General features: G+C 43.6%; 1 protein-coding gene across 2 annotated transcripts; it reads left to right on the top strand.

The window, feature by feature from the left end:
• Positions 1 to 67: 67 nt before the first annotated feature.
• TNFRSF4 (TNF receptor superfamily member 4) lies at positions 68 to 13,997 on the top strand. Of its 2 annotated transcripts, XR_007770766.1 has the most exons (8): positions 68 to 1,384; positions 4,692 to 4,814; positions 5,300 to 5,416; positions 5,864 to 5,930; positions 6,821 to 7,035; positions 8,062 to 8,187; positions 10,236 to 12,746; positions 12,809 to 13,997. XR_007770766.1 is itself a non-coding variant. In XM_050931494.1 (7 exons), the coding sequence occupies exons 1-7, from the start codon at positions 1,234 to 1,236 to the stop codon at positions 10,304 to 10,306; spliced, it is 870 nt and encodes a 289-aa protein (XP_050787451.1). In that variant the 5' UTR covers positions 68 to 1,233; the 3' UTR covers positions 10,307 to 12,816. The 2 variants fall into 2 exon arrangements, 1 of the variants encoding a protein (XP_050787451.1); XM_050931494.1 differs by having other exon boundaries at positions 10,236 to 12,816.
• Positions 13,998 to 20,668: the final 6,671 nt, after the last annotated feature.

Genomic DNA, 20,668 nt, shown 5'->3' on the forward strand with positions numbered 1-20,668 from the left:
TGTCTTTTAATTTGGGCCTTGGCTTGAACACTCTTTTTTAAAGGCCATTTTCACTGGGTAACTAAGCAGATTCGGAGAATCCCAAAACCTGTGTGTCTAACTCCTATTGATAAAACTTGAATGATGAATGTAGGTGAAACCTCGCTGCGTCTGTCATGAGTCTCATTCTCCCTTTCTGTGCTGTACTAATTTGTTCATGAAGGAGAACAAGATGATGCCCTTCCCCTCCACCCCCCACTTCTCGCTGCCGCTGACTTCCCCCTCCCACATCCCAGGCACTCCTTCCAGGTCCTCCTCCTTGGGCACGAAGGGAACAGAACTGGTGTGATTTTGCTGTACAGGAGGACAACAAACAATACTAAGGGACATCCATGTGGGTTCCTCATCCCCTGTCCCTAAGGGAAACAGTTCTGCAGGGTGCTTCATTTCCCACAGAGCACAGGAAGGCTTTGAGAGAAGGGTTAGAATGGCTGGTTGGTGTATAGGCCAAATTCCCCTGCCTACGGCAATGCAGCTGCTGTGGAAGCTACTGTGGCTCCAATGCAGTAGCCCCACTGTTGTACTAAGGGCAAAAGGGCAGATTCCGTGTGCACCTAGCCCCCGTGGAATCGGCGTGTATGCAGTCCATATTTCACTTGCACCATTCCCTGAGCTATATATGATGCACCACACTCTTAATTTTAATACTTAGGAGTTAATTTTGTCATAATAATGGTGGACGCTGTCTCTTATTTCTCCCTCCATTAAAGCCCTGCCCGTTTACGTGAGCTGGAGTGATACTTGCATAGCAAGAGGCTAATATGTGACATTTAACCACTATCCCTGAAAACTGCTCGCCAGAATTCTTGCAAAACTATTCAGTATGTTCCCCTTCTAGCTTTTGAAATGAGTGACAGCGCTTCAGTTCAGATAACGGGAGGCTAAGGCTGGTGTTTCTCACAAAGGACGTGGTTCGTTCCTAATAAAACCTTAAGCTAAGAAATGGCATGTGGCCCTTGTTTTTTAGGGCCTAAAATAAAACTTTCATAGAATTGATTCAGAAAGCTTTATTTTCCCTTCTTCCTTGAAGGAGCCTGAAAGCTGAAAAGAGGAGGAGCTGAAAAGAGGTGATACGTGGTGGGAATTTCCCCATTGCAGGCATATGAATTGCCTTCCTGTTCTTCAGCAGTCTAGGTTCAACCACTCCTAGAGTTTACCTTTTTTTTTTTTTTGCAGGGGAAGTGGAGAGTCAGCATGGCTGGACGAGTATTAGCCAAATTTGTGTTCTCTTCTTTTACTGCTGTTTTGTTCTCCCTGTTGTTCTCTGCTATGCAGTGTTCAGGGCAGATTTGTGGAGAATTTGAATATCCCTTACATAACCGATGCTGCAAGGAGTGTGCTCCTGGTAAGTCCTCGTCATCGACTCAATATTGACAGTCCTTGTTAGATGTAAAGTGCAGCAGTTAATGAGGTAGGTGGTGGGGGAAATAATCTTGTGAACCCAAAATGTTACTGACATGTCAGAAACAAAGTCTGAACTGTAAAATACTGTTTTATAAAATATCTAGAATTCTGTCTACTTTGGAATAAACTCTTTCTGTAATTTAGGGTTTCTCAAGGTTACCCGCTTATGTATCACTCTACTGAATGAAATCTTCAAAGACTTGTTTACACTGGCTTATTTTTCTTAAAATTTCCCACTGGTGCAGGTCCGTGATGGGAGCACTAGCAGGGACTGACTGCCGATATCTTAACTAACATATTGTCTAGCCTGACACAGATTAGCAGTAAATGGCATGCTGGTTAAAATGCTGGTGGACACAGGAGCCTTGCTGGTGCTAGTACTTACATTGTAGCTGCAATGGTGGGTCATCTTAAGAAAATAGGTCTAGTATAGTTAAGGGTAAGGCTGTGCAAGATGTCTTTAAAGCTGCTTCCATTACTGTAGCTAAAGCTTATATGTTTTTTTTTTTTTTTAAAAAGTGACTGACCATATGCTCTCCTATTGAAGAGAACAGGGCATGCCAAACATCACTGGAAAAATCAAGATTTATGGATGGCCGCATCTTTGGATTTTTAAATTGCTCTGCAAGCATGATCCACGTGCCATGTGGACATCTCCCTGTGAAGAGAGCTAGTTCTCTTTGCTTCACGTAATTCATGAGCATGATTTGGCAAGACCATAGGTGGCAGCAAAGGGAGTACTTGCTTCCTCCCACTTTCTCCTTTTTGGTAGAAACTGAATGAATTTTGCTCTGTCTGTTTTTTCTTTTTCACAGCTGCTGTTAGAGCGGAATGACAGTTCTGCAATTAGAGCTGAGGAAGTGGAAAAGTGCAAAAAATACACAGGCGCTATTAGTTGGATATGATTATAGAAATTACTTGACAACCCAGAGTAACCACAACTGGCATGTGACACCACACTGTACAATGGGCAGTTTGTTAATAGAAAGTGGCGTGTAGAGTTCAGAGCTGACAGGAAGGGAAGGTACATTCTCACCCCTACAGGATGATTAGATTGTGTGCTTGCACCTTTTTGCAAGAGGTTTCTGTTTTTAAAAAATCCTGTACAGAGTTGTCTATGCATCTTCAAATTAGAGCTCTTTCTTTATTCACAGTTCCATCCACCCATCCATGTAAAATTTGTACTGCATTAGCTACTGCAGCAAAAACTGAAATCAGTGGTTGTAACAGATCTCCATTCTTGAGACTTGGCTTGCTGCACAAGCCGTCAGGGTATTCCCAAAGCTACTGAATTATGACGGTTTTTGAGTTCCTCATTCTGGGACACATCCCATCCCTGGTAAATGGGTACAGACAATCCCTCATGGGTCACATGCTACTTCTTTTCTCCTTAATGTGATGAGGGAGTTTCCACAGACTGTCAGTTAGAAGCTACTGAGTCAGTTCTAGACTGGGAAAACCTATCTCCCTCCTGTCCCCACGGATGAATATATCACTATGTCTTGCAATTAATTACTGAGGTAAAGCAGTGGATATATATAGTCTTTGGTAATGGCCATATGAAAATGCAGCAGTCAAGGTAGTTGATTTAGACAGTATCTTCTGTAGTACAAGGTCATTTCATTGTGGGTGTTGTGGGTTGATATTTTGTTCAAATGAATTCTCTCCCAGCTACTCGGAAAATGCCCTGAATTTTGCCTGCCAGTTCTTGGAACATTCTGCATTCAGGAGAGTAGTCTGTTTCCTAAGAGTGTAGGATGCGCAATAGATAGTGAGTTAATGGGTTTTAGTGGTGTGAGAATAATGAGTTATCCTTTCTCAGAACTGTTTGCTGTTAGCACCCAGTGACACTTAGAGAAAATGAATGAGTGGGGTGGAAAAAAGTACAGTGTGATCCTCATTTTCCAAGAGCAAGGGTGAGAATAAAAAATTAATTACCACTGGATGTTAAAAGTACTGAGCATAAAAATAATTTCTCCTTATTTTCAAGTAGCCTATACCAGGGTTCTCAAACTGGGGGTTGTGACCCTCAGGCGGTTGCAAGGTGGTTACATGGGAGTTGCAAGTTGTCAGCTCCATGGGGCTGACAGTTCTGAGCCCCCATTAAATTAAATTTACCCCATTTTTAATTTATAAGGGGGTGTCACACTCAGAGATGTGCTGTGTGAAAGGGGTCACCAATACAAAATGTTTGAAAACCCCTGTAACTGTATGTTAGGTCATTAGCGAGATATAGGAAATGTGCCTCGATACCTAGAGCATAAGATGGGGACTCAGAACCTCTTGATGCTATTCCTGGCTCTGCCACTGACTTGCTGTTTGACCTTGGGCAAGTCATTTAATCCCTGCTCCTAATTATCTGTCTATGAAACAGAAACTAGATTGAATTGTTACCCACTTCAAAAGTGTTGTGAAACGTAATTAATGTTTGAGAAGCATTCTGAACTCAGCTGAAAGTACCAAGTACGGTATTGTTGCATTTATCTGTTGCAGCAAGATAAGTGTGCCTCATTTCTTGCGAAAAAACTACCTATTATATGCAAGTTCTCTGAGGAGAGTGTTGGGGCTTGAGATCAGGGCACAACTGACGAACATTTAACAGGGGAAACTTTCTGCCCATTCAGGCATTCCTTTAGTATAATGCTGTGTGTATTTAAAACATGTACTCCTCGAAGGGGGAATTCAAATTCTGAGAGAGGTGGGATATGTTACCTAGCTGCTTGTAAAGCAGATAGCAGCAATCTCTAGAATAGAGGGAAAGACGTGTGCTGTAGTGTTTTATGTCACTTTGCAAATGTGATTTGATTATTTCCTGACATACCTGTGAGTGGGCTAAATAACAATGGGACAGTGCAGATGAGGAACCAGAACATTTAAGCCCAGTGCCACCGAAGAAATGAGCATCAGAGACAGAATTAGAACTCGGGACCAATGCCTGAACCGCTGTACCACTCCACTCCTCTGATCTCAGTTATTAAGGGAAATGATGCCATCTTACATCACTTCTGAATTAGTGTTTTGAATTCAGACTCCTCTGACAGCTGTTGTGGCGAAAGTGAAATGATTTTGGTGGCGTTAATCATGTTCTTAGTGGACAGACACCATGCTGATTAAGCATGTTAGAAGGGGATGGATGATACTGTCCACATTTTCAGAATGCTGGTAGGTGTCTAGAAGTGGGTCGTGGTTGCTAATGCACAGACAGTGACACAAAGGTATTTCTCTCCCATACGTGCTCTTTGTTCTAGGTGAGGGAATGAGAAACCGCTGCTTGCCATCATCCGAATCAGAGTGCGTCCCCTGCCAAAATGGATACTATAACTCAAAGCATAACTACTATCCATGCAAAAGCTGCACCGTCTGTTACACAGGTAAGTCAGCTATGCAGTGGCCACTTCTTTACAAGAGGTCCCCAGAATATTCCCCTAAGGCCCTTAGGTGCTCTTCTCAGGCCCTCTTCTCTTTCTTACTCCCCAAAGGGCTGGCAGATGAAGTTTTTGCACACACAAAAATTGCCCATTTTTTTAAGCCATTAGAGCTGGTGGAATTTTTTTTAATTTTGACAAGATTTTGACTGGGAAAAAATGGTGGTTTAATTTTTCATTTTTTTTTTTTCATGTTTCAAGTCAAAGAAGAACTGGATAAGACTCTAACTTGAATCCATTCCTTCTGCTCTTTAATGACCTGGTTACGTGGCACAAGGGAATCCATTGCATGCAAACGGGTTCAAGAGACTAGATTTGACCTCCATGTCTCTCGTTTGCCAGTGCAGAAAAATGAGCACTAGGCCAGTTTCATTTGTACTTTAATTAATTTCCTTTCTTCCCTTCCACTTCCCCAACTCTGTTGCTCCTAGATAGGGGAAGCATGGAGGTGAAGAAGTGTGATAAGATCTCAGATACAGTTTGCGTGTGCATGAAGGGTTACACCCCATACGACAGCAGATCGTCAGAGGAATCTCCGTCAGGAAGAGGTGAGTAATTAGCTTTTTTTAAAATTATAACAGTATTTATTCTTCCCAGTGAAAAGCACCTGCTGGCTGTTTTGTGAATTATCTCTGTCTCCAAGACAACTATTGCTAACAGGGTGATATGCAAAATGCTGCCACAGGACCTCTCCTCTTTTACCTCCATTAACACTCTGCAGGAAATGCAAGGTACCGCTCCAGGAAACAGAATAAAAAAGGTGTTGTACTTGTTCAATATGCTACCTTCCCTTTGTACAGACCCAAATGTTGACTGCCGTTTCAATGGTGCTGTTGTATGTACTCTGGTTTTGCATGACATTCTGGAATGGAAGCTGTTTTATACATTGTAATGCTCATGTTTCATTCTTGCTCCAGATTTATCCAAAGGATATTCACAGCTACTCCAAATCTGTATCCAACAACCATAGTTTTAAAATATTGTCTCTTTTTCAGAATGCTTCCCTTGTCCTGATGGCCATTTTTCCGATGGAAACAATGACAGATGTCGGCCCTGGACCAAGTACGTATCCCTCACCCAAACAAACTGGGCTTAAACTTTTGTTTGTTTAGTTAAGGGTTGCTCACAGCAGTCCCTTCTATCTCCTTCCCTAAGGTCAGTATATGGAATTCCCAAAGATAAGCCAGCAATAAATACAGTAAGAGTTGTATTCATGATGACTCTTAGGATGCCTGCAAGAGGGCTATGTGCCAGCTCAAGGGATGCATTGGCATCCTGCATTTTCCCTTTTCCACCATGCTGGCTTCAGTAGAAAGCTGACCAAGTGGAAATTTCACATATCTGGAAGGGGCTCCAGCACCTCACACAGGGAAGCTATTGGTGATTGTAGCAAACCACATGGAACCTGAAAGGAGGGCCGCAGCTTGCAAGAGGGAAGAGTTTTGAGGAGGCTCTAGGAAATTGGTCTGTGTGCACATGACTAGAGAACGCTAGCTGATGTCGCAATATCCCTGTAAACAGTTTTCTTCGTAAAGATCCAGTTTAGTTTTACAAGCATGGAGTCTTTTCATGTTGTTAAACCAGCATGCATTGCCTGAACTGATGATGTTTTCTCCCCTGGGAGCATTTCTACACCACTCTTCTTTTTGTCTCATCCCATGGTGTTCTCTCTAGTTGAGCAGAAGTTGGGAATACAGCTGCAACCCATACTCCACTTTGGAGTGGCTACTGAGTGTTGCTATGAAGGGTTCATCTGAATTTCCAATGTTCAAGCAAGCAGGAAACGTTTTTTTGTTTTTTTGAAAGAAATCCAGGTCTTCTTTATACAACATAAAGAAGCTACACGCGCCAAAAAAAATTTGCATATGCTACATCTTTTTTCCTGTGCAGTCACCTTTATATTCGGCGCTGAAGCTATTTAAATAATTCCATTTATTTATTTACACTGGCAGCTGCACGGCTTATGGTAAAAAGACTCTCAGAGCTGGGACAAAAATAGAAGATGCCATCTGCGATGACCAGGACAAACAGGCCACCACATTCCAAACATCCACCTTATACCTCTCTATCATCAGCCGCAGAAGCAATGGATCTACTACAGCACCCACCCCCTTCACGTCCAAAGACGCCCTTTCCACCACTCCCATTAAAAAGGAGACTAACTGGGGTAAGGGAAGGCTGGGTCTTGTCTTCCTTTTGCCTACTCTTCTGAATAACACTTTTGTTCCCCTTCAGTCTATCCAAAATGCCTCTGCCAAACTCACCTTCCTCCTACTATATCAGCCCCTTTTGTAACCAGTCACTTCAGATTTCACATCCCCTTTCTTAGCTGTTTCAAGCTCCCTGCACAGCTCTGTTGCTGCCCACCTCTCATCACTTGTTGCCTGCCAGCCTCCTCTTCTCCTCTGTATGCCTCCATGGCCCCTCTGTTACCTCTTTCCACAAGCACCTCTGTCCCTTCCCCAAGCTTTGGGAGGCCTTCTCCTAATCCTATATGCCATGCAGCCTACCTCTCCTCCTCAGACCTATTTCCCCACAGCCCTGCAATGAGCATTCCTCTCATCCTGTATATATATATATATATATATATATATATATATATACACAAATAATTATATCTTTAAAAAAATAATTCAAGGCATTAATAAGGTGATTGAACCACCCAGGCATCCCATAACCTCTCGGGTGTATTCCCTCCTCAAACAGGAAGAATGACTCCTTTCCCCAGCTTAACTGGTTCCTGCTCTTCCTTAGCCTCATATACATGGTAGATTTGAATTTGGCAGCTCTCATGAACTGCCAACTCCGTGAAACAATTTAATTTCTTGCTATCGTAGCCACCTGCCCACTTGCAGTCATGGTTAGCTTTTAAAAACCATGGGAAACGTGGACACCCTGACTCCTGTGACATAAATGTAGCCTTAATTGTAGGGCGACATGTTCACTTCATGGTTCTGAGGTTGCCACCATTATGTCATTATCCTTATTGGAATTGTCATCACTTTCTCATGCATTGTCTCCCAGCTTTCATGCTCACCATCTTATTTGATTTAACAAGTTTTTGTGTGGTGCTCATCATCCTGGCATTGGAGTGCCTAGGTCTTATGTAACTCAGGATGGTAATCATGCAGGGGCCCAGCAGTGCGTGTTCTTTCTCTCGTGTGTAATGGTCCTTCCTTTATTTTTCTCCTAGGGTCTTTATCGCTCATTTTGATTTGCTTAACGTTGCTCATGGTATCTGGAATGTCCATCCTCCTCTTGATTATCCAGACGACCAAAAAGGAGAAGCCAAAGAGGCCTCTTGTGAATGGACAACTTGGTGAGTCTCTGTTAAAATCTTGCTGTCCTACACAATTAATTTGGAGCAAGTGGGCGGATAACCTGTCTCTCTCAGGGTATGGCTACGCTGCAGTGCAGGCCCAGGGTTCAAACTCAGACTCAAGCCTAATCTCCCTTCCTACTAAACACACGTTGTGTTAACCCAGGGCTTGGCTCCAAGTGTCTAGGACCCTATGGGGTAGAAGGTCCGAGTCTGGTCAAGCCAGGACCCAGGCTTTCACCCCTATTGCTTTGCAGTGTAGACACAGCCCCACTGGAGTCGTGCTTTTGGTGTCTGCCAAAAATTTTCCACAATCACCCTGGCCAAATTTGTGTGTCCTCTGGACGGTCCAGTATGGTAGACAGTCAAGTTTTTTCACTTTGCATGACTCCCTAATTTAAACTATCTGTGGTGGGCCTTGAACAAAGATTTGCATACGTCCCTGGCCCTTTGCCAATGGGAAAGTGCCATGAAAAACATTTAAAAACTCTGCTCGTGGTCTGTGTTTAAGGCTGATCCAAATTTTTCATTTATATTGGTCCCTGTGTAAGTTATAGTGCATGGGTCTGACCAATGCAGACTGTTGCTGGAGGTGTGGGTCTGCCAGAGCTGAGAACAGTTTGGGGGGATATATCTGATCACCCTGGAAACTCTCCAGCTCACAGAAAGCTTGGCTCTCTATAGCAGTGCCTATAGCTGCATGGCTTGCTTAGATGGAAGAGAAAATTGTCTCCAGTGGTAGAAGCTTGACTTAGTGATCTGGATGACCTGGTTGCTAAAGAGCAGGCAGTATTTCAGAGAGGAGGGGCCTCAGTCAACCTCTAGCACGTGACTCGCCAAGGTAAGCACCCTGGCGAGCCAGGCCAATTTGTTTACCTGCCGCATCGGAAGGTTCAGCGGACTGCGGCTCCCACTGGCCATAGTTTGCCATCCCAGGACAGTGGGGGTGGCGGGAAGCCGTGGCTAGCACATCCCTCAGCCCGTGCCACTTTCTGCCAACCCCATTGGCCTGAGATGGTGAACCGCATCCTGTGGGAGCCAACACGGCAGGAAAACAAACTGGCCCAGCCCGCCAGGGTGCTTACTTTGGCAAGCCGCGTGCCAGAGGTTGCCGACCCATGGTCTAACATTTTAGAAGGCTTTAATTAACCCCAAGTGGATGGGAACTGTGACGTTCTCCTTTCCCCTCTCTACTCCCTTACTTCTCTTCCCAGTCCTTTATCTTTTCTTCCTCCTGCCTTGCTTGCTGTTCCCCCTTCCTCCCTTTTCTCTTTACTTCATTACACTCTTTTCTGTGTAATGAAGTAAAGAGAGAGCCTTCTTTTCTAGGCTTTATAGCTATCAAAATATTTGACACACACACATGCTGAGATCAGTTTACCGAGGAGGAGGGTTGAATTTATACAGCATGCTGAAAAAAATAATAGTGCATCATATACCCATTGAGTGAATCCGTGACACAGGATCAGCCTGGCTGAAATATTCTGTTTCTGCCTATGTCGTCAGAACTTGTACTTCTCCCTCTATTTGCAATTTTGTCCTTTCCTTCCTTTTTTCTTTATCTCTTTTCTGTTTTTCCACCTGCATGGGGAGAGGAGAATCAATACTATAGAAATAATAATAAAAAAAAATTGCTACTCTGTCGGGCAACCTTGTAAGATGCCTGATGAAGTTGTGACCCTTTTCTATCCATGTACAAATGAGCTGCTGCAGGGTATTTCATTCACCTTTTCCAAATGAATGAGTAGTTTGACTGACAAGGGGGTGGGCACTCCAGTCAAAGCCAATTAGATGCGTGGTTCTGGGTCAGCCCACTGCTGCCTGCTCTTCTCATTACACAGCACCAGTAAAATATGTTCCCATTGTTCTCTAAACCCATCCCACGTCTACTACATACCCCGTATCGGCTAGACCAGCAAGCAGTAATCTAGAAGTCGCTCCCTGCCTCAGTTGTTCTGTGCACCCATGTGTGCATGGAACTAGAAGAGCCATTTGCTTCTCTTTCCTCTCCTGCTCGGTACAAAGTTTCTGTACTCTGTGTTTTTCAGATGGAAGGAGCTTTCGAATTCCTATCCAGGAAGAGCAAATCGACTCCAATTCCAGCCTCATCAAAAACTGATTCCCTGTTTTACTACAGTGTACTGTCATCTGAGCCAAACAGTAGGAACCTAGCAATGCAACCGGGGCGGCTCCAGGCACCAGCGCAGCAAGCACGTGCCTGGGGCGGCAAGCTGCGTGGGGAGCCTGCCGGTCGCTGTGAGGGCGGCAAGGCAGGTGGCTTTTGGCAGCGCACTTGTGGGAGATCCGCCGGTCCCGCGGCTTTGCTGGCAATTCAGCGGCAGGGACGCTGATGGTGCAGCACCGGTGGACCTCCCGCAGGCATGCCGCCGAATCCACGTGACCAGCAGACCTCCGGCTGGTGTGCTGCCGAAAGCTGCCTGCCTGCCTGCCGTGCTTTGGGCGGCAAAAAACGTAGAGCCGCCCCGAATGCAATAACTACTCCCCATGTAAAGGAATATTCTATATGTGTTGATGTTCGTTCCAGGGCCTGTGTCTCCTTTCTGGTCTCTCTGAGTGCACCCCTTCGGGTCTTAGGCCTTATGCCTGTTCCTCTCTTGGGGTGGAATCATGTGATTCTCCCACTCTTAGACTGAGACATGGGCTGTAGTACCATGGGTATCAACTGAGCTAACTGAGCAGGTCCAACTGAGTTTGGGCACCTACTGTTCTTCCCTTTGGGAGTTTGTGAGCAGCGGTATATGGTGAGCAGACCTTTTTGAACCCAAACTATTGTATTTAGCAATAGCAGAATGCATTAGAGAGAGGATTTCAAAACAAGTCTAGCTCTACCATCATTTGGCGACCTAGGCAGGCCTAGCATCTCCAGACCTCCCACGTGGCTCCTCTTTCCGAGTCTCATTCCAGTCTGGTTTCACTTTTGGCTCTCCCTCCCCCTGAGAGAGTGACCCCCTTTAAACCTTGCTAGGATCCTTTGTTGTCTTGTGTTTTGTGGGCCTTGGCCTTTCCTGGTCAAAACAGTTTTGTAGGTTTGTCTGGAGACATGAGAACAGAATCATGGAAGGTAATAACTCCAGAACTGCCTCTTAACAGTTTTTAAGCGTTGTTGAGAGGTGGTAATCTGGAGCCATTCTGCTTCTTTCTGCTGGTCAGACTCCTGTTAAGCTAAATCAGTGTATTCATACCATCCCAATAACCCTTATTAGAGGATAGTCCAAATCCATGTGTCTATGTATGAGGGCAGAGTCTTTATATTCACAACCTTGAGAGAAAGCAAATTCAGATACGCGGGGAGAAGATTAAAAGACGGCCACTCAGAGAACAAGCATGCAGCGTGTTCCAATTTCAGACTTTAGCACTCAGCATTTGTACTGCTACTTCACCTGCAAACCCCACACACACCCACTCTTGTGCTTCCTGTTTACATTCATGTGCATCACAACGAACATCCTGTTAAGATGGGTGTTTGCAGAGGGGAAAAAGGTGAAGGGTGGGAACAGGCTGCATGAAAAGCAAATGCAGAGACTATGAAAAAAGGGAGGGGAGTGGAGGAAAAGAGCACTTCCAATGAAAGCATAAATAGTAGTTATTGGGCCAGATCCTAACCCACTGACATCAGTAGAACCACGCGTGTGCCACTGGGGATCTGGCCTACTGTCTTTGTCTATGTTGTGTGTTTGGCCCCAATGTGTACGAGCTTAGCTTTCGAGGATTCTTCTGGCCCTGACATCACAATTAAACTGAATCGCCACATGGAACGAAAATCCAATCAAACCCCAGCTGACTGTGCAAAGCCCCAAATAGTTGGAGGTTCACAAACCGTTGGGCTCCCCTGTCGCTGATTCTTGCTGCTTTCCACTGTTGCTTTTGGACCTCTTTCTGTGCCCACAGAATTATCATTGTTCACTAACTAACCTCAGCAAACCCCACTCTGAATACAGCTGTTGTCTCGTTAGCCTGGCAGAACACAACAATGTAAACAATTGAAAAAACACGAGGCCCCTTAGATATAATATTTCTTCTTCTTGAAATGAGGCGTCGGCTGGGTGTAGCCAATAGACTGATATTCCAGTGCGACACCCAGGGCTTTCTGCAGCTATCATTATAGTAGAGCTCTGCAGAATCCCACCGGTAATGGATAGACAGTCCAGACCCAGGCTGCCATTCTGTATTTGAACACTTTGGGGGAGTTCACACTCAAGAACTGAACAAGCACTGGGCCTGCTCCTGCTCCCGGTTGAAATAAATAGGAGTTTGGCAATTCATTTCAGTTGGAGTAGGAACATGCTCTATGAACAAATGCTACACTGGTTGCCAAGTGTGTCTGTAGTGGAGGTGCTGCACATCTTCTCGTTGGCTCATATATTTTCAAGGGGGTAAATGATTTTTAAAGTTAATGGGAGGTGCCCTATTAAATACAAGCTGTGAAACGGGTCTTGGGCAAATCATTGAATCCCTCTGTTCCTCAGTCTGCCTGTCTGTAAAATGGGAGTGATGATATTTACCTCCTTCCTGGCCGAGTGGGTGAGATTTAATGTGAAGTACTCTTTCAGAGCTCTTTCCAAACTGAGGAGTGGCAAGTTTTGTTATTGGCATCCAACAGCGACAAAAACAGAGCTCTTTCCAAACTGAGGAGTGGCAAGTTTTGTTATTGGCATCCAACAGCGACAAAAACAAAGGATAAGCCTTTGTACTGTACACGTGAATAAGTTAATTATCCCCTACATATTTTGGTTTGTCTAATATAAATGGGTCTAGTTTATTACATACCCTATGGTTCCAGTTCTGCAAACATATACAAACTAGCCTCCAGAGAGACGACTACTGGGCTTAAAGCTAAGTGTTTGCATCAGTGTTTGCAGGATCAGGACCTTACTTATGTGCATATATTGTAATATATTTTACATGTATACTCACAATGATGTAAAGTGTGATTATTATTATTATATGTATATTTAACATGCCTGTAAGGGTATGTCCACACTGCAGTTAGACACTTGCAGCTGACCTGTGCCAGCTGACACAGGCTAAGTGACTGTTTAATTGTGATGTAGAAGTTCAGGCAGCAGCCTGGGCTTTGAGACCTTCCCACTGCACAGGGTCCTAGAGCCCAGGTTCCAGCCAGAGTTAAACAGCCCTTTAGCCCAAGCCCGAGTCAGCTGGCACAGGCCTGCCGTGGGTTTTTAATTGCAGTGCTGATGTATCTTGAGTGAGTTTGGCATATCTGTAATATGTTACACAATTTTGCAATATATTTTCCTGTAAATAGCTTTGGATGTCATTTTGTGTGCCGTAATGTATAAAATAGATCAAGGGAAAAAATCCAAGTGCTACAGCAGAGCTGAGAAGTCTTTCATTTTAAATGCCTGTAGTTAAATATTTATTTTGTATACAAAATAGCCACCACATGTGCCAAAATATGAACACAAGAGCTGCCTGAAAATGTTCTTTAAAAATACACCTCTACCCTGATATAACGCTGTCCTCAGGAGCCAAAAAATCTTACCGCGTTATAGGTGAAACCGCATTATATCGAATTTGCTTTGATGCACCGGAGTGCACAGCCCTGCCTCCCCAGGATGCTGCTTTACTGCATTATATCCAAATTCATGTTATATTGGGTTGCGTTATTTCGGGGTGGAAGTGTACATATTGTTATATGTTATACATATAGTGTAATTAATGATTTCCTAAAGTGAAATACAGACATATTGTATACAAACTTTTGTATTATATTCTAAGTATCATAAATGGAGGAATTATTTTTAAAATAAAACATTTTGGCTAAAATATGAGGTGTGGGTGTATATATAATCTGTATAATTGGAGAGACAAAACAAGGGAAGTAGAGTGTTTCAACATGCCTGGTGTAGCCGTGCGCAAGGCATTACGATGAAGGTGAAGGCCAAGAGCAGGATTTTCAAAGAAGCCTTGGCCCGGGCCATCAAAGGTATTTAGGCACCTAACTCCAGTGGGAGTGAGGCATGTAATTTATTCTGAGGACCTGGGCCCAGAGAGTTAGGAGCATTGACTTTGGGATTTGTGCTCCAAAGTCACATAGGAGAACATTTTTCAAAAGTCCCTACGTGACTGGGGAGCCTAAGTCTCATTGAAAGTCATGCATGTTAGTTTACTGGGGATAATAGCACTTCTCTACCAGACAGGGGTGTTGTGAGGATAAATCCAATGATGATTGTGAGGTGCTCAGCTATCCTGGCAGTGGGGGGCCATGTAAGTACCTAAGAGAGAGAATCAGCAATTGGTTGAGATGTCACTTTTCTGTCCTTGCACCCAAAAGCAGAGATTGGGAACTGTGAATGTACCAGGCATTATTGATTTGGTCTGAGGAAGGATGACCTTGTGGTTGGGGTGTTGTGCCTGGATGTCACCAAATGAAATGAATAGGCAGCAGGTTTAAAGCAAATAAAAGGAAATATTTCTTCACACAACACACAGTTAACTTGTGGAACTCCTTGCCAGAGGATGTTGTGAAGGCCAAGACCATAACAGGATTCAAAAAAGAACTAGATAAGTTCATGGAGGATAGGCCCATCAATAACTATTAGCCAGGATGGGCAGGAATAGTGTCCCTAGCCTCTGCTTGCCAGAAGCTGGGAATGAGCGACAGGGGATGGATCACTTGATGATTACCTGCTCTGTTCATTCCCTCTGGGGCACCTGGCACGGGCAACTGTCGGAAGACAGGATACTGGGCTAGATGGACCTTTGGTCTGACCCAGTAGGGCCGTTCTTATGATGTGGGAAACCTGGGCTTGATTTCCTGCTTTGCCACAGACTTCCTGTGTGACCTTGTGCAAGTTACTTAGCTACTCGGGGTCTCACTTCCCCCGTAATAAGGGGTCCTGGAGAGGAGCTGGGCACTGCCCATTGAGACGTCATGAAACGATGCCGTTGCGACTGAGTCAGGCCTGAGATGCGTAGGCAACGTACTCATCATTTCCAAAGGCATTTTGCAATAGACGTTTCTGTACGTGCTGAGTTTGGCAGTGAGTGGGCCATTGACATATCACAAATAATTAAAGGCTGCACCATTATTAATCCATAAAACACATCCGTGTACACCCAGAAACGATGGTCAGCCCTGTAAGCCACAGAGCTGCAACAACACAACTGGCAAACACCATCCTCATTTGAATAGTGCAGTGAATACAAAAGAACTTGTGAACAGCTGCATCACCCTCCATCTAACAGCACTGCAATGCTGGTAAATGTATACAACTGCCCAGGACAAACCACCTTGCCAGCAGTGAATAAGGAACGGATTTAACAATTTTTTTAAAAAAGTAAGAGCAATATCTTCATGCTCTGACATAAGTCAAAGATTCAGTGGTTGATTTTTTTTTTTTGAGCTTTCCTGTTTCTTTTAGGGAATTTAGAAGGGACAGTTAAATTACATGAGAAAAAAGATGCAAGCATCTTAGGGTATAACAGCAGTGACATTTATTTCCATCCCTCTTCCTGGACAGTCATAAAATTGTGAAAGAGAAAAGGAATCAAATACTCTTTTTGGAGACAGATTCACATGCAAGCCAGAGCCTCGGCTGATGTACATTATACTAGTTCCATTGAAGGCAATGTGTTTTATTATAAGACCTTGCACTTCTGAGCACCCTTTCTCTGCAGATCACAATGAGAACCTTGCGTAGCCTTTCAGTTCTGTTCTAGGGAGCCAGGTTTACATTCAGCTGCTCCTGCAAGAGAAATATTCTTCTGGTCGTCAGAGTTGTGCATATGGTATGTTGCAGGCAAGGGGAGGGGTTTGTGCACCTTTCCAAGCCTGGTGCATCTCATCCTTCGCTGTCCTGGCCCAGCTTGCCAGTGGATCAGGATTGGAATAACAACGGGTGCTGGAATGAGGTGCAACAGCAGTGTTGTGTGAACAGGTCTAGCAAGCCATGACTGAGAGACACTGGCAAAACAGTGGGGAATTGGCTCAGCAATGACTGACTTGGATTGCACCTGGTTCTACCAAAAGCAACCACATCAGAATGATAATCTAACCCAGTGATTTTCAACCTTTCCAGCTCACTCTACCCCCTGCAGGAGTCCAATTTGTCCTGTGTACCTGCAAGTTTCACCTCATTTAAAAACTACTTGCTTACAAAATCAGACATAAAAATACAAGTGTCACAGCCATACTGCTCCTGAAAAATTGCCCCCTTTCTCATTTTTACCATTGTTGACCTGAATTTGATGGGTGAATTTTTATGGTTCGCCACTGATCGCATCCGACCAGAAGATTTATAGGTTCTTATCCAATTCAGACTCCAGAGTTTAAGAACTCAAGAGTTCTATATTGGGAGAAGATTCTTGGGGTGCTTGGCAAGAACGCAGACACTGAGGACAATATCAAATTGATAAAATCTTTATTGCCATTAACATAAAAACAAGGAATGCAATGAAACTTATAACTGCAAAACGGTAATAGAATTCCAAAACTCCTGCTGGTAACATTTCTGTTATAAGTACCTTAACCTAACATACTCACACCTTCCTTAGGAGCCCGGTAATAGGAGGTGAAGGACAAGCCTCACTCCTGGTATGCCTGATTAGACGATGGTGCTGGCTTCCCCGATGGTTAGGAATGTTGAGTAGTTATACTGCATAAACTGAGCTGATAGTGTGATAGAAGGTCTCAGAGTAAAGTAATCCAAGAAACTGAAGCTTCAGGAGTTACAAGAGTATAGAGCTTAGAACCAGAATTTAGAGGAGTGAGTACCTATCCCTAAAACTATCCTAGAAGACTGACTAATGAACCAACCCTTACAGGGTATTTTATAGGATCCTGATCTATGTAATTCAGGTCCAACCTACTATACTGTACCCTAAGAAATTTAGGGGTACCCTTCTCCTATAGGTTAGTGGATTATAACACTTACTTTCTAAATATAGTAATAAGAATTATCTCACTCCAAAACTGCCAACCTAGGTTCTCTTGATGACCTCGAGTTGTGGTGTACCCTGCAGTTACCAGCTGGATAAACCTGTGATGTGATGGGGATAGTTCCTCCCTTTGGTTCCCCAAAGTTCAGGGACCATTCTTAATAGTGCCAAAGGTTGCCAGCTTTTATGCTGACATATTTATAACTGATTATACATTTTGCTATGTAGCAGATCTTACTGGATCTTACAAACTGGTAAGCTTCTTGCATTTCAGCAAAATTTATTATTAGGAACTTCATATCTCAGCACATCCTAAATTCCAAGGAATTAATACTGATAAAATATAAGAATAAAATGGATTAATATCAGAAAAAGAAAGATTAATTAATACTGCTGGCTGAATTAGTAGGATATAATAGCTAGTAAAATAATCCTATGGGCTACACCATATAATTATAAAATAAATTGACTGGAATATAAATGAACTTGCATTTCAGTGTGTAGTCTATAGAGCAGGATAAAGAAGTCATTATCTGTATAAAATTGTAGTTTGTACTGACTTTGCTTTTTTCTGTTGCCTGTTGTAAAACTAGGCAAATACTTAGCTGAATTGATTTACCCCCTGGAAGACTTCTGCATACCCCCAGCCCCAGGGTACATGTACCCCTGGCTGAGAACCACTGATCTAACCAACTGAATTAAAGCACAGTCAACAGAAGGAGCACACAGCTCCTGTTAGGGTGAAAGAAAGAGAGAGAGAGCAGACTGGAGACAGAATCTCATAGCTTTGTCTCCGGTTTCCCTAGTCAACTGGGAGAATTCCCACCAATTCCCATGTACTTAATCAAACCCACCCATGTTCTGATCTGAGCCAAAACCCACTGAAATCATGGGAACGATTCCCATTAATTTCAAGGGGCTTTGGATCAGCATCAAACGGTGTAAAATAGAACTGAATCTAGACCTTATGGGCTTCATTTTCTGGGGTGGGCTGAGAACTGATTTCACTGAGAACGACAAAGCTGGAAATCAGGCCCTTACGTTCTACAGAATGTAACAAATTCATTGATTTGATTTGGAAGGTTGGCACTGGTAAAGCTCAGCTCTTCTTTTCTTTTTTTAAGGTTTAACCTTAAAGAGATGGCCCAGATGAACTTTAACCTCTTCCTCTTCACCGGGTAGGAAATTGCAGAGCCTGCATTTGGTAAAACCCCAACTCTACCCAAAACGCTGATAGGCAATGACGCGGCAGGGAGCACAGAATCTGAAAATAACCAAGTGCTCTGTGCTTTTGTACCCACACTGCTCTTACCGAGCCTGCCCACATGACAGTGAGAAACTTTCCCTTCTGTGAGGTGGGTACCTGCGTGACAGAGCCAGTTCCTGTTTTTAAACTTTTTTAGATTTCCCCATTTTTGAGATGGCTTCTGGCAGGAAGACCCAGAGATGCTTTCTAGCTCATGCAGCTTTGTCTCAGCCAGTGATGCTAGATCTATACTGGAAACAATTGCTGGTACAATAATGGCAGGGGTCTGATTCTTTATACCGGCAAAAGCCCTAGAGTAGACTCTGGTATCGCAGCAAAAAAGTCCTTTTGCCACTTCAGCTTGTTTTATTGGGGGAACTGGTACACGCTGTACCAGCAGAAGAACTCTCTGCTGGTATGAGCTGTAGCTCCACTAGGGAGGTTGTTGGTATAGTTGTACTGTACTAGCTAGTTCTCTCTAGATATCAGACATTGTAGCCACGGGCCCATCTTTACTGTCTTGTAAAGAGATTTATTTGTAATGAATAGGTTTGTGGGCGATTTTCATTTTTTCACGATAAATGACAAAAAAAAAAAAAGTGAAAAGCAAAACATCTCCAATCGTTTGGATTTTCAAAACTGACAGTCAGAATTGGTTTGGATTTTTGATGTATTCATCTTTTTTCTCTTTTACCTCTTCTCCCACCTCCCCACCCCCCCTTTTCTCATTGAGTCAGGGGGAGAAGAGGGAGGGAAACTCATGAAAAATTGGAATCTTTTCCTCTTTATTTTATTTTATTTTTGTATAAAACATGCTTACTGTTTTTCAACTAGCTTGGCCTGTTGGTTTCTTGCATTTCAGGGCTGAGTTGGAAGGTCTTTAGACACAAAGCTCCCTGCCCCAGGGAGTTTATAATCTCAGTAATGAGATTTATACCTCTGGAAGCCACCGGTTCACAAGTAAAACAAAAAGTCAAGTCAGGCCCCTTCAGCAAAGTATTTAAGTCCACTTAACTTTCCGCTCCAGAACTCCCACTGAAACCTCTCAATTGTCCCTCATTTCAAAGGCTATCACCGGCACTGGTCAAAAAAATTCTAATTTTTTTTAATGAAAAACAGGGTCAAATTTTTCCCCCAAAAAATGTTCTTGTTTTTCAACCAGCTCTAGGCACTACTAATAATTCCCAAAGTTACCTATGATCCATGCAAATCTGGCACCCCCTCACTTTAACTGTTGGCCATTGCTTACATCAGAAAGAAAGAATCATGTAACTAAGGTTCTCAAAGAACTTCTCACATTAAAGGAGAGCAATCTACAGCACTCTGTTCCCTGCCTGAGGTTTTTTCTTTTTTTCTTTTGGGCCTCATTTCGTCACACCTGGTAGGTTGTGTGGTCTCAACAGGACAACTCATATGCTGATAATTAAGCACATGCTTAGTATTTTGCTGTGTTTAGACCTTGAAAAAGATCTGTTCAGGCTTACAGGCTGTCTCTTTAAAATATCTGAATGACCAGCGTTAGCAAGGCGCACCTGGGGTAGCTGTCCCTTAGAGCTAATTTCAGACTGCATATTTGACTGTAATATTCAACATTCACGCTGCATTTGTTAGTTACCCTTTTGAAAAATTTGGCCATAACGTGATTCTCTTTTCTCACTGGCTCCTCTGGCTTTGCTCCATGGATCTGTGATGACAAGAACCTGATGTTATGGCTGCTCCCAGGTCCTTTCATCTGCTGCATTCTTTCTCTCATCAAATGGCCAAGACAGACTTGACAGTTGTTCACTTCCGAGGTAAGTGGTGAGCCAAAAAGGAAAGGGATGGCTTGCAGGTTGTTTCTTTCCTCTCTCTCTTTTTTTCTTGAATCGTTTAAAGGAGTTTTTCCAGTGTAAAGGGTGCTCTGTGTGGTGATTCACACTTTGGTTCCTGGAACATGTAAACGAGCAGAAAAAGACTCCAGATTTATGGGCTAAGACAGAACTCTGGTGATGACAGCATAGTGGAGGTTCATTAGCACTCCGAACAGGAGAGGAACCATGTCTTTGCAAAGCCTCCAACTTTAATTGTTTTAAAGGGAGGAAGGTCTTAAACTGCCAAGAAATCCATAGTGCAGGCAAAGCAAGTGTTCTGCATACTTCCCATGTACCGCTCTGCCAAACTTCCTAATTTAAGACCTGTGGTATCACTTCTGGACTCCAGGGCCCTTACATGGTTCTGACTGTGCACTCAGTTCTGATCTGCAGCTACTCCACCCTTATATTCCTTGTTTGGGACACCCTGCACTGTTCTGCCAGTGCAAACTTCAGTCCTGCC

Source organism: Gopherus flavomarginatus, chromosome 21 (genome assembly GCF_025201925.1).
Source record: "Gopherus flavomarginatus isolate rGopFla2 chromosome 21, rGopFla2.mat.asm, whole genome shotgun sequence".
Classification (NCBI taxonomy): Eukaryota; Metazoa; Chordata; order Testudines; family Testudinidae; genus Gopherus; species Gopherus flavomarginatus.